Source organism: Pezoporus flaviventris, unplaced genomic scaffold, assembly GCF_033815535.1.
Source record: "Pezoporus flaviventris isolate CSIRO_AGI_PZ_B2104156 unplaced genomic scaffold, CSIRO_AGI_Pfla_v1 ptg000199l, whole genome shotgun sequence".
In the NCBI taxonomy this organism is placed as follows: Eukaryota; Metazoa; Chordata; class Aves; order Psittaciformes; family Psittacidae; genus Pezoporus; species Pezoporus flaviventris.
The window spans coordinates 152,094-165,310 of record NW_026892747.1 but is presented as its reverse complement, the minus strand read 5'-3'; the positions used below and the strand labels follow the sequence as shown (position 1 = coordinate 165,310).

Here is a 13,217-nt window from a genome sequence, read left to right as displayed (position 1 = left end):
AGTCAACAGAGAGCGTATCCATGTGGGAGCGTATCACAACTGGACTTTCCAGCCACTAGTAATAGACTGGGAACATTTAAGCCCAGAAAGGGTACCACTGTACAACAGTGTTGCTTTTAGAAGTTGATTCTGTGAAGCACACCTCACTACAGAACAGAATGGCTGTTGATAAAGTTAGCTAAAGACCATAGGTGTGAAGATTTTGATGCTGCACAAATTTATCAGATCATCCATAAAAGCATTCTGGACTTAATAACAAGGACAGCACACCTTCAGGAAGATGAGGGACTGAATTGGTTGAACAAAGTGCTTTCTGACTTGAGCATTACAGGATGGCTTTACTTAATCATTTTGTTAGTCTTTTTAGGTATCCTAACCCGTGTGCCTTGTTGGTATTAATCATTTTGTTAATCTTTTTAGGTATTTCAATCTGTGTGCCTTGTTTGCATTAATCATTTTGTCAGTCTTTTCAGGTATTCTAATCTGTGTGCCTTGTTTGCTACAATAGTTAATGAAGAATATAGAAACTTTGGCAAAAGTAGATCACAAATCTATAAAGGTGTCTTTTAGTAAAACAAAAAGGGGAGACATGGGTGATGGGATAGAAATAGTTAATGAAACGGATCCAGGCGTTATCACCCTGTTCCGGCTTAAGCTGAGGGAACAGTGAAGAAAATACCAGGTGTCAATGCCCTGGTCGAGCCTAAGCCTTGGGAAATGTAAAGAGAACAGTGAAGGATAAAGATTGGTTAGCAAAACAAAGCAGGTAGTTGGCAAGATAAAGCAGGATGTGCATCTCAAAGATAGTCCAAACAGTGTGAATATTTGTAACTCTTAGTAGTTTTGCTAAATTGGGATGATAAGGGAGTAAAAGAGTGCAAAGTTACTGCTTAGCACTTAGCAGACTATAAAAGGGATGCATGTGAAACAAAGGTCTTCAGAATTCACCAGAGGTGGAGTCCATCTTTGATACGCCACAATAGATTGTCTCTAAATTGTTTGAACTCCTGAGACAGTTTTTTCACAGCTGAAATGATGGAAGGGGTGAGACTGTCTTCAAACTCTAGGAGATGACGAATCAGTTCATCCACTGTTGGTGGTGCTACGTCATGCCAGGTCATTGCTGCCAATGAGTGGGCATATGATAATGGTGTACTCCTTGTAAATTTCTGCCACATGGGTCGTGTACATTTGACTTCATCTGGATCTACACATTCCCAGCATCCAGCCTATGACAGATCATCACTACAATGGCTGATACCCTCAGAGACTGGATGCCTTTCTCTAGAGTAGTCCGCTTGGCCGAACGACTCATAACATCGTCTTTGTACGCAATCTTTTCCTTCACAGCTACCTAGAGCTGTGTCCAAAGGCGGAGGGACCATTTCTCTCTTGCAGTCGCTTTGGCCTTTCTACCTTCCCTAGCAAGTGATCCCAGCTACTTGGCTTCCCTACCTTCTAGGTGGTGACCATCGGCCCCATTTTCCCAGCTTTGGAGCAACCAGGTGACTATGTGCACCCCTGAATAATGGGTGAAATCTTCTTGCACATTCCGTAGCTCAGTCGAGGTCCGGGGTCAAGAAGTCCCCTCATCTTCTTCCTCTTCCTCTGATCCATGTAATAGTAACTCTTGTTCAGATGCTGTCCTGTGCAGTAAGTGCACTGGTTCTTCATCTTTCTTCACTGTACGGGTTGCTCTTTGAGCCTCCTGGTTGCATTTCCCCTTGAGTACAGGGACAACCAATATTGGCAGAAATTGGTCCTTTGCTTTAACTGCAGTAACTATCACTGTGTGACAGTCACACACTGTAGACAGTGTCTGCACTGTCTACCACTATGGTTGGAGCGGCTGCAGTATATATTGTCAGGTTTGGTGCAGCCCCTGTGCTTAGGGGGTAGCACCAGCAGCCGTTTTGCCTGTTGTAGTCAGTTCGAGTAGCTGCTGTACTTGTCGCTGGGGTTGGTATAGCTGCTGTGTTTGGAGTTGGAGTAGCTGTGTTGTCTGTTGCTTCACCATCAGATCCAGAGACCTTTTTTTCTCTTTGACTGTGCTGGATACTGTTGAACAGGGCTCTGTAAGCATAGGCCAAGCCCCAAAACGTTGCCATGATTTGCCCATCTCTGGTATGACCAGGATGACAACACACCTCATTTAAGTGTTTTACTAATTTTTCTGGATTCTGCTCTTGTTCAGTGATGAAGTTCCAAAGCACTGGAGGGGCCCACTGCCCTAGATACTTGCCCATACTATCCCACACACCCTGCCACTCATGACTGTCCAGCCTCGGGGAAAATCACTTCACCCTCCTATACTGTCATCTAACCCTAGACAAGACCCAAACCCAACTCTGCTTAACTTTTGAGGTCAGACAAAACGGTCATTGGTAAAACGCACTCTGCATGCGTGCCAAGATGGTGATCCCCATCACAATCAGCAGGCAGGTCTCAAGGGTATTCAAAGGCCAATCAAAACCTTCCAAACTCTCAAATGATGCTGTAAATAGTCTGGTAGGGGAGCTGGGAACATAATGGAATGTCTACTTCATAGGCTGACCACCCAAGGAGGGAGAAGAAGATGTGTAATTGCTGAACACTTCCATTATATGCCTCCCAAAGTAGAGAGGTGATGACCACACTGGGAATGCAAGCCAGATCAGTTTCATGATCAATGAGTCTATTGTATTTGTTGTGGTTTAAACCCAGCCAGCCAGCTCGTTCACTCACTCCCCCCCTTTCCTGTCTCTTTCTTCCCCCCCCCTTCCCTGCTCCCGGAGGGATAGAGAGGAGAATCAAAAGAATTTAACTCCCATGGGCTGAGATAAGAACAGTCCAGTAACGAATGTATAACACAAATCACTACTGCTACCACCAATGATAATAATGATAAGAGAAAATAACAAGGGAAGAGAAAACGATACCACCCGCCAAAACAAGTCCGACCCAGAAGACCCCATGTCCTTCCGGGTAACTCTCAGTTACATCCTGGGCATGATGTGCTGTGGTATGGAATACTACTTCGGTCAGTTTGGGTCAGGTGTCCTGTCTCTGCTTCCTCCTGGCTTCCCCTTCTCCCTGGCAGAGCATGAGGCTCAGGAAGTCCTTGGCCAGACTAAAACATTTGAGCAGTAACTAAAAATATTGGTGCTATCAGCACCGTTCCCAGGCCGAAATTCAAAAACACAGCACTGCACCAGCTACTAATAAAGAGAAAAAATGACTGCTACTGCTGAACCCAGGACAGTATTACAAGGCATTTCCATACAGTACAGTGAAACAAGAAACTTAGCACAAGCACCCCAGCCAATAAACACTAAACCAGGAAATACTGGCTGTAAGTAAGGTACGACATGCTGAAATTCTGAGATCAAGTGTAAGAACTTTGAAAGCCAATAAATCAGCATTGTGACGAGTGACTATTAATCCGAAACACTGAATGCTTATCACAAACACAATTAGACACACCCTGGTCAGATCTGTCGTTATATCAACCCTTCAGGCCTCCACTGAATGCCACAAAGAACTGTCATGTTTTAAGCCCATCTGGCAACCCATAACCACACAGCCTCTCAGTCACTCTCCTACTTTTCCTCCCCCCGTTCCTGAAGGGATGAGGAGGAGAAACAAAAGAACGTAACTCCCATGAGTTGAGACAAGAACAGTCTAGTAACTAAGGTATAATCCAAAACTACTGCTGCTAGCACCAATAACGATAAGGGAAATAACAAGGGAGGAGAATACAACCGCTAACCACCCACCAAACAATACCCAACCCAACCTGAGCAGCAATCTAGCCTTCCAGGTAACTGCCCTCAGTTTATATACTGGGCATGACGTGCTGTGGTATGGAATACCTCTTTGGCTAGTTTGGATCAGGTGTCCTGTCTCTGCTTCCTCCCAACTTCCCCTCCTCACTGGCAGAGCATGAGAGTCAAAAAGTCCTTGGTCAGAGTAAACATTAGTTAGCAACAACTAAAACCATTGGTGTTATCAGCGTTGTTCCCAGGCTGAAAGTCAAAAACATAGCACTGCACTAGTGTTGTGGTTTAAACTCAGTCAGGCAACTTGTTCACTCACTCCCAGTGAGTAGTGCCAGGCTGACAGCAATCGAGCCCCCCCCCCCCCCCCCCCACCGAGGCTCTCCCCTTCCCCGCTCCCAGAGGAACGGGGAGGAGGATCGAAAGAGTGCAACTCCTACGGGTTGAGACAAGAACAGTCCAGCAACCAATGTACAACACAAATCACCACCGCTACTACCAACGACAATAATGATAAGAGAAAATAACAAGGGAAGAGAATACGATACCACCGGACAAGAAACGAGTCCCACCTGGAAGCCCGTGTCCTACTGGGTAACTCCCAGTTAACCCCCACCCCGGGCATGACGTGCTGTGGTATGGAATACCTCCTTGGCTAGCCTGGGTCAGGCGCCCCGTCTCTGCTTCCTCACGGCTTCCCCTCCTCCCTGGCGGAGCATGAGCCTCGCAAAGTCCTTGGTCAGGGTAAACATCACTTAGCAACAACCGAAAAACATCGGTTTCACCAACACTGTTCCCAGGCTGGAAGTCAAAACACAGCACTGCACCAGCTACCACGAAGGAGAAACATGACTGCTACTGCTGAACCCAGGACAACTAGCTACTAAGAAAGAGAAAAAAGACTGCTACTGCTGAACCCAGGACACACCACAACCATTCTCTAGTGCAGAAGAAACAGGTATCATTGAAGAGAAGGTATTCCAAAGGTTCTCAAAAATATTTTCATTTCACAGACTGTTGCCTATAAGTTAAGGCTCTCATTAATTTCCCATGCTCTGTGGGAAGATGAGCCAACTCCGGCTACCACAACTATGCAAGCCTCTTAATGCAACTCAGAATATATACTGTCACTCTAAAAAGAATATTAAGATCAACTGCTGAGTAAAATCATATCCAGACTCACTTGAGCCAAACACCTGAATATGTGTGGTTGGCAGGACTCACTTATGCTCATTATTTCACACATGCCTACACAGAGATCTTCAAGACATCAGATGTCTGGAACCCTGCCTTCCTTTCTTATCTCACATCATGATTCAACAAACATTTCCAGCCAACAAACAGACAGCAATGCTTAACACAGTGGTTCTGCCTTCTTCCTACCCCCATCACTTGTATTCTAGTCCTTCCCCTGCTCAAGCACAGATGTTTATGCAGCAAGAGTTTGGGAAAGTCACTCTATTAGCTTCTACCTAAGTCATGTCACTGTGTATGAACATTCATGCCTTACACAAGAGGAAGGAGTGAGAACAATCAGCTGTGGATGAAGGAAAGTCTTCTCCAGCTTGGCACTGCTGCTGAATCCACTCAGACAACAGCAGATGCAGTTACAGATTTGAATGATGAAGGTAACATTCAGAAAGACACAGCTAATTGCTTAAGAGAAACTGGGCTGGATAACAGAAATTCATAGGAAGACTGATGCAAACAACTCGGTGACTTATTTCTGGATAGCAGTTCCCCACACAAAGACAGGCACTCAGAATAGGCTAGAAATAATGACAGCTATGGTCCTTCAGTGAAAATGAAATAGCATTCAACTCAGGATAAGCCTCTTGCTTATGCTGAAACTGCTTAGTAAAATCTCATTTTAACATATTGCACTAAGGCTAGTTATTTAGCTGTAAATGAAAGTTTCTTGCTCTTTTTGCTATCACTGTGTATTATGAAACTATATTTCTTCCTTAACAGAAATTCTGTTGCAGTGTTGCACAACAATTTTCATAACTTCAGTTTTCATAATTACATCGTAAGAGTCTCTTCTGTTAATAATTTACTACTCAAAACACTGTGGCTTTGAGTGTAAGTATTTCCCAACAGGAACCAGCTTCAATTTCCATTTTCAAGTCTCTTCCATCAGTAAATTGCTACTTTGACTACTTGGGACTAGACCGTCCTTTTAATATCCTTGGAATGGATTTGTAAGCCAATAAGTTGGTAGTATAATCAAACAAACTTTTATCTATTCGGTAAACTTCTGTAGTGGTAAGTCTGTGTCAAAGACGCAGATTAACAGAAACAAAGACAATTAAACCAGATATCCAACTGTTGATTAAAACAACAGCAGATGATGGCCCAGATGTACCCAAGGGACTCTGCAAGACTTGTCTGAAACCTATATAGTTGTTAGCTCCAGGTCTAACAGATAAGCACTGTCCACACAGAGCACAGCCCAGCTGCACAGGTTCTAGCCTCTCTAATACTCCAGCTTGTTTGTTCATATGCAGAGCTCAACATAAGATGTCTTCATTTAGGGCTACTTCCAAATTAGTATGGCCTATCAGGACGGAAGACATGGAAAACACTTTACAAAGATACCTGCAAAATCCCTGTAGGAACCAGCCTAAATCCAAGATGAGGAAATTAGCAAGATCCAACCTAGACTCAGCAGAGGCTCTCAGGTGTCCCCCTACTGCTTCCCATGAACACAATGCCAATGAACAGACTGCACAAAGCTGTTCGGGATCCCCAGAGATTAACAGCTTACATTTTGCCACAAGAAAGCAGCTGTGCTGCTCCTAACCCTAGGCCCACTGAGCAGCTGGTACAGCTGTGTTCATGTAATGCTCTACTGGAACTAGTAATGCCAGCCAGAACCAAACTCATTGCACAGGCAGGAAAGACTGCTACCTGCATCCATGCAAAAGCTAAACTATAACACAGAGAAACTAGCTAAAGATAACTCTGTACTTGACTATTTATACATTAAACTTTTTCCTTCACACTCCAGATACAAAAGCCTACTGGCATCTGAGAGAAGAACAAGACTTCAGTGGCTGAGTATTTGACGGAAATAGCTTTGCAGCCATAATGTTCACAAAGATAAGTGACATACCCCGAGACATTTAATTTAGAAGCCACAAATTTACAGAATAATTTGAGAGACCTGACAAGACTACATTCTGTTCTTTTGATGGGAACTAACTTAGAGACTTAAATTTAATATGCTACACAATTCAGTATCATTCCTCACACCTAGAGAGCCACCAGAAACATGTGCATATTTAAGTAAGTCTTAATTATGCAGACATATCTATTTTCAACTCTCACACAATAAACATTACAAATGCATATCCACAGCTTCTGAAAAGTCAAAAGACTGAGAATTGAAAATGCATATGTCATGGCTTAAGCCCAGCCAGTAACTCAGAACCACGCAGCCACTCGCTCACTCCACACACATCCCCTCCCCTCACTCTCAGAGGGATGGGAAGGAGAATCAAAAGAATGTAACTCCCACGGGTTGAGATAAGAACAGTCCAGTAAGTAAGGGATAACACAAAACCACTACTGCTACCACTAATAATAATAATAATGATAAGGGAAATAACAAGGGAAAAAACCACAACCTCTTACCACCCACCTACCAATACCCAGCCTGACCCGAGCAGTGATCTAGCACTTCTGGTTAACTCCCCTCAGTTTATATACGGGGCATGACGTGCTGTGGCATGGAATACCTCTTTGGCTAGTTTGGGTCAGGTGTCCTGTCTCTGCTTCCTCCCAGGCTTCCCCTCCTCCCTGGCAGTGCATGAGACTCAGAAAGTCCTTGGTCAGAGTAAACATTACTTAGCAACAACTAAAAACATCAGCGTTGTTCCCAGGCTGAAAGTCAAAAACACAGCACTGCACCAGCTACAAAGAAGGAGAAAAATGACTGCTACGGCTGAACCCAGGACAATTTACTACCTCTTCCATGTCACGTTTAGTTCAAATTATCATTACTTCTGTCCTTATTAAAATGAATCTTCAATAAGCAGAAATGCATTTAAACAATTATGCATACAACCTTGCAAAAATAATTTGCCAATTCACATATAACTTCAAATGGCATATGACAAGGACCAGAAGGCACAAATTAAAATTAAAAAAGTACAGATGAGTTTTAAACTAAGATTGCAGGAGTCATTTCTTAAATCAGCTTCTTGAAATTTCCTTGAGATTCTTCCCCTTGCCCTGCATTATCATTATGGTACAATAACTAGAATAATGCACAGGAAAACATATTCACAGATGAAAAAGTATTTAAGACACCACAGCATGATTATTTTTAGAAACTCTTGAGTCTCTTGCTTCTTTCCCCTCATCCACATTAATTTCTGCCCACAATATATTATATTTATTAAATACTCTGCAATGGATGAATTTGAAACTTTACTGGATACCAAAACAACTCATGGGAACAAAATTAACACATAAATATCAGGAACATTATTCCAAGACTCAATCTGCGTAACTGCTTTAAAACTATGGCATACCTGCAATGGTGTGCACGTTCAGGTTTGATACTACGGCACTTTGGACATTTGTAGATCACCTCTCCTGGTTTCAGTTGCAAATTATCCATGTATTCTTTAGTGGCATTTCCTTTGGGTACAGCCCCCTGAAATAATTTCAATTAAAGGAGAGAAAGCTTCTTAAATGGTCTGAGAGTGTTTAAAAATACATTTTATAGACTTCATATTAGTAATCTCAGGATAACTGATGAAATAAATTAATTTATTCTAAGCTAGTCCACCATAAACCAGAAAAATTTCCAAATGAATAAATTCCCTCTGCTTGACCTCAAATTCAGTTTCATTTCAGCAAGACTTATCTATGGCCAAGCATTAGCATAATTCTGATAAAATCTACTGTCACCAGCATACATAAAATGAAGACATCTTTACATGCAGATACAAGCCCTACAGGTAAAATATTTGTTGGAAAGTTACTCTGAACGAGTGCTACTGAGAGATGCTTTCTTACAGCAGCGTATGTTAATTGTCATGATGTTCAATTATTAGGCAAAGACATCTACAAAACTTAAATCAGCAACAACTGCTTGAAAGATGTTACTTCAAGTCTGAATCCAAGATTTAGCCACCTGCCACATGTATACAGGTTTTTGAGAACCAACAGTCATCCTTGTTTCTTTTATACTTAAGCTTTTCGCTTGGACACTGTCAGTATGAACTACTGGCTTCTTTATTCTACATCTAGTGTCACCTGCTGCCTTCTGCTACTGTGAAAGTTTGTGTAGCTACATGGTAAACAGTTGAAGGAACTATTTCCAAAAGAAAAAACAATCCATCAGGAAAATACATTATTTTTTAGTGATTAGTTTTCTGAGCTGTTCACCACAGAGCTGTGTTAGCAGCTGTTTCAACACAAGGAAGATGATGAATGGACAGGAACAACGGGCAGGATTGCTTCTTCCAGTAACAATATCAATCGAGAGCCTCACAAGATCAGAATCTATCTTTAGATTAGTAAGAAGAAAATAATGGACATTACCACTGTCACTTTGCTTATTTATAGAGCTAAAGGCTTACCTGTGACAGGAAGTAATCATGAAATAAACCGGGATGTGAAATGAAAGCATAATGGCCTTTCTGTACCAACTCCTGTAGGCCAGCCCCTACTTCACACAGAGAGCGCCTTCTCCTGGTTGGCTTAAATCATCTGCAACACTCTATAATTATTTCTCATTCAAAAAAAGCCCACTGGCAACATCATGACTTTACAGACACACCTTAAGGAAGTTTTATGGATAGAATTAAGAAACCAGCATGCACTTAAGATTCAACTGCAAAACACCTCTCTACTTTGGCAGAAAGTTTTTGTTGCCTATGACCTGGAATAACAATCTTGTGTTTGCACTGCCTGAGACACAGCCCAAGTTCTGCCCTAGATGAACCCTTTGGTTAAGTGGTGCTTCAAGCAAGCCAGCTGGCCTTTGCAGGGACATGAACTAAAAGAGTTTCTTAAACTCTCATCTTGTATTGCTGAAGTGTTTTTTGCAATATGAATGCTCTCATTGAAGTGAATACTTTGGTGTAAACATGGTGAATTATCTCAGAGAGAACTCCTAAAGCACAAATTTATCTTCTTCCAGGTAGATTTGTGTTTACAAAACACATCTCACATTCACCTGTTCACCTGTCTAAGGATAATAAATTCAGGCTGTACTTTTGGCATTTTGCTGATAAAAATATGCTCTATTTCAAAAATATCTTCCATAGTCTGATGGTCACAAGTTCATTTCAATTAAAAAAAAAAATTTTAACAGTCATAATCAGAAAGATAATTCACATATGTTTTGAGGCAGTTTACTCCTTTTTTCCTTCAATCTTAATTTTTATCTCACGATCATGTCTTCCATTCTGGGAGTCACCAGGAAAGGAGTGGAGGAAAAAAAAAAAAAAAGGTAGCGATTCATCTCAATTTCTATCATGTTTTATCCATAAAGCACAACATAGGTCTAGAAAGACACACAGTTTTACCAGGACATATTCTTAAACAATGTATCCTTAAACCATTAACTTTCTTAGCTGTTGCATTCTGTAGAAGTCTGAACATTTCTTCACTGGGTGTGGGCTCAGAAGTACATCAAAGACCTAGGAAACCATTAACTACAACACCCTGCTGGTTTTTTGAACACTCCCATAACCGCTGTATACACTGTTGCCATCTCAAAAATCTGGAGAAAACAGAAGTGCTTCCTCTCACTTCTCTCTCTACAGATTTATTCCCTTGAGAGTAATAGATTAATACAAAATAAACTATTTAATCTCCTGAGCTCTTGAATTGAAGAGTAAAAGTCCTAAGAAATGAGTAATTTCAAGACCTCTCACACATATACTCTTCCAGTATGGGTTCAACTTAAATCTCCCTTCCCACTGACTACACATATCTAAACACAATAATCACAAAATCATGTGTGCAATTATGTGACTGAGGTTTTTCAGCATGTCTACCTCTAAAAGTTCTTTCATGTGCCATAAATGTAAGATACATTTGAAATAATACAAGAGGGTGAAGCTACAACTTCTTATGAAGTTTTGAAAATATATCTGACAAACAAAAGTAAGAAACATTAGGACAGAGAAGACTAAAGCTCTATCAGCTTCTTCAAAACCTGGGCTAATATTTTACAATTAAACTAAACTTCTTGTGAGCCTACATCCCCCTCTTATGTTAATTTTATACTGCCTGCTCCTCAAGTCAAAAATTATTTAAGGTTTCAACAGAACAGGAAAAGCATGGATATCATCCCTTCACCTTTAAGGTTCTGAACCTAATACTGCTTTTCCTGCCAAGAGAAGACTGATGTCACTTTTCCACATCTCTGCAGACAATGAACTACATGAGAGAACAATCCAAAGTGAAGGAACAATTGCATACTTACTGGATCAGTCAGCATAGTTCTCAGATGTGATGACAAAGCTAGTACTGCCAAACAGTTAAAGAGAACACCATTGATCACTGAGTACCAAAAGTCTTTGGAAGGCAGCAACATGACAAAAGTCACTACAAAGTCTGCATAGACAACCAGAAGCCATGTCATTATAGCACAGACCATACCGCAGCAATCTCGGATGAACCAAACCCTGTCTGCCATGTTGGCCTCTGAGGAAGAGGAATCGTAGCTGTCATTTTCAGCAAGAAGCAGGTGGTGCTCAGCATTGTGAAATCTGTGCCCTGGTGACTGCATGGTTTTTTGGCCTTGCCCTGCAGGAAGCAAAGATACATTATTATGCTTGAGGAAACTGGAAATACAGGTGACTCATTTATTATTTGTGCAAGATAAAACATATCCCAGTTGAAAATAGATTACTGATTTAAAATAAAAACCTGAACAACTCTATGACTACGTAAAGATTAAATATTTCTGTGATGAAAAGATACTAATTTACAAAGTTTCAGCAACAACTTCATAAGCCATTTTCTGAGTTTTATAATACCATAAAATTTTTATTTTATCACTTGGGTTTGAATGGCAAGGTTTTAGTAGCAGGAGGGTGCTACAGGGGTGGCCTCTGGTAGAAGCTGCTAGAAGCTTCCCTTATGTCCAACATAGCCAATGCAGCCAGCTCCAAGACAGACCTGCCACTGGCCAAGCAAGCCCACCAGTGACAGTGGTAGCACCTCTGGTATAATACAGTTAAGAAGGGGGGGAAACCCCACCCTGTAGAACTGCAGCTGGAGGAGTAAGAATGTGAAAGAAACAGCTCTGCAGACACCAAGGTCAGTGAGGAAGGAGGGGAGGAGGTATGCCAGGCACCAGAGCAGAGATTCCTCTGCAGCTCATGGTGCAGACCATGGTGAGGTAGGCTGTGCCCCTGCAGCCCATGGAAATCCACAGTGGGGCAGATATCCACCTGCAGCCTGTGCAGGACCCCACACTGGAGCAGGAGAATGCCCGAAGGAAGCTGTGTCCCAGTGGGAAGCTCATGCTGGAGCAGGCTCCTGGCAGGACCTGTGCCCCTGTGGAGAGAGGAGCCCACAGTGGAGCAGGTTTGCTGGCAAGACTTGTGACCCTGCAAGGAAGCCATGCTAAAGCAGTCTCTTTCTGAAGGACTACACCCCAGGGAAGGGACACATACTGGCATAGCTCATAAAGAACTGTAGCCCATAGGAAGGACTCACATTGAAGAAGTTTGTGGAAGACTGTCTCCTGTGGGAGGGACCCCACACTAGAGCAGGGGAAGAGTGTGAGGAGTCCTCCCCTGAGGGGGAAGGAGCCACAGAGACACCGTGTGATGAACTGACCACAACCCCTACAAGCCGCTGAGGGGGAGAAGGTAGAGAAATAGGGAGTAAAATTGACCCCAGGAAGAAGGGAGGGGTGGGGGGAAGGTATTTTAAGATTTAGTTTTTATTTCTCATTAACCTACTCTAATTTGATTTGTAATAAGTTAAACTAAATTTCCTAAGTCAAGTCTGTTTTGCCCATGATGGTAATTGGTGAGTGATCTCTCCCTGTCCTAATCTCACCCATGAGCCTTAGGTTATATTCTTCTCCCCCGTCCAGCTGAGGAGGGGAGTGACAGAGCAGCTTTGGTGGGCACCTGGTGTCCAGCCAGGGTCAACCCATCAAAATCATACAACTTCAATGCTTGACAAAGTGATTTTAGAATGGTTACATTTCCACCTTTGTGTGCCTGTAAACCATTCTTCCTCTTCTGCTGGAAACGTAACCTTTTCCATTTAGCTCAAATTAAAATGGCAAAGCCTTCATTAAATTACAGTTCCTGTCTCTCAGTAAACAGCAAGTAATGGCACCAGACTGTTGGCTTTTCATACTTCTCCAGCAGCCCAGGGAAAAGCAGAATGAAATGCAGAATGGAAATAAAGCTGTTTAGTACACTGTTCACAACAAACAACACTGCAAGTTAGTAAGCAGCTAAACTGGTTGAC

At 42.2% G+C, this 13,217-nt stretch overlaps 1 protein-coding gene and 1 long non-coding RNA gene across 2 annotated transcripts in view; both read right to left on the bottom strand.

Moving 5' to 3' along the window:
• LOC133262220 (uncharacterized) overlaps positions 1-13,217 on the bottom strand; it is a 296,646-nt gene that overhangs the window by 178,895 nt on the left and 104,534 nt on the right. The gene's annotated exons all lie outside the window — the stretch shown is intronic.
• The window catches only part of LOC133262219 (palmitoyltransferase ZDHHC7-like), a 50,379-nt gene that overhangs the window by 31,632 nt on the left and 5,530 nt on the right, over positions 1-13,217 (bottom strand). Inside the window, exons 2-3 of the mRNA XM_061441181.1 lie at positions 11,206-11,528; positions 8,294-8,418 (exon numbers count right to left, since the gene is read on the bottom strand). Of these exons, the coding sequence (XP_061297165.1) occupies positions 8,294-8,418; positions 11,206-11,511 (431 nt within the window). The 5' untranslated portion in view covers positions 11,512-11,528. The remainder of the gene's footprint in view (positions 1-8,293; positions 8,419-11,205; positions 11,529-13,217) is intronic.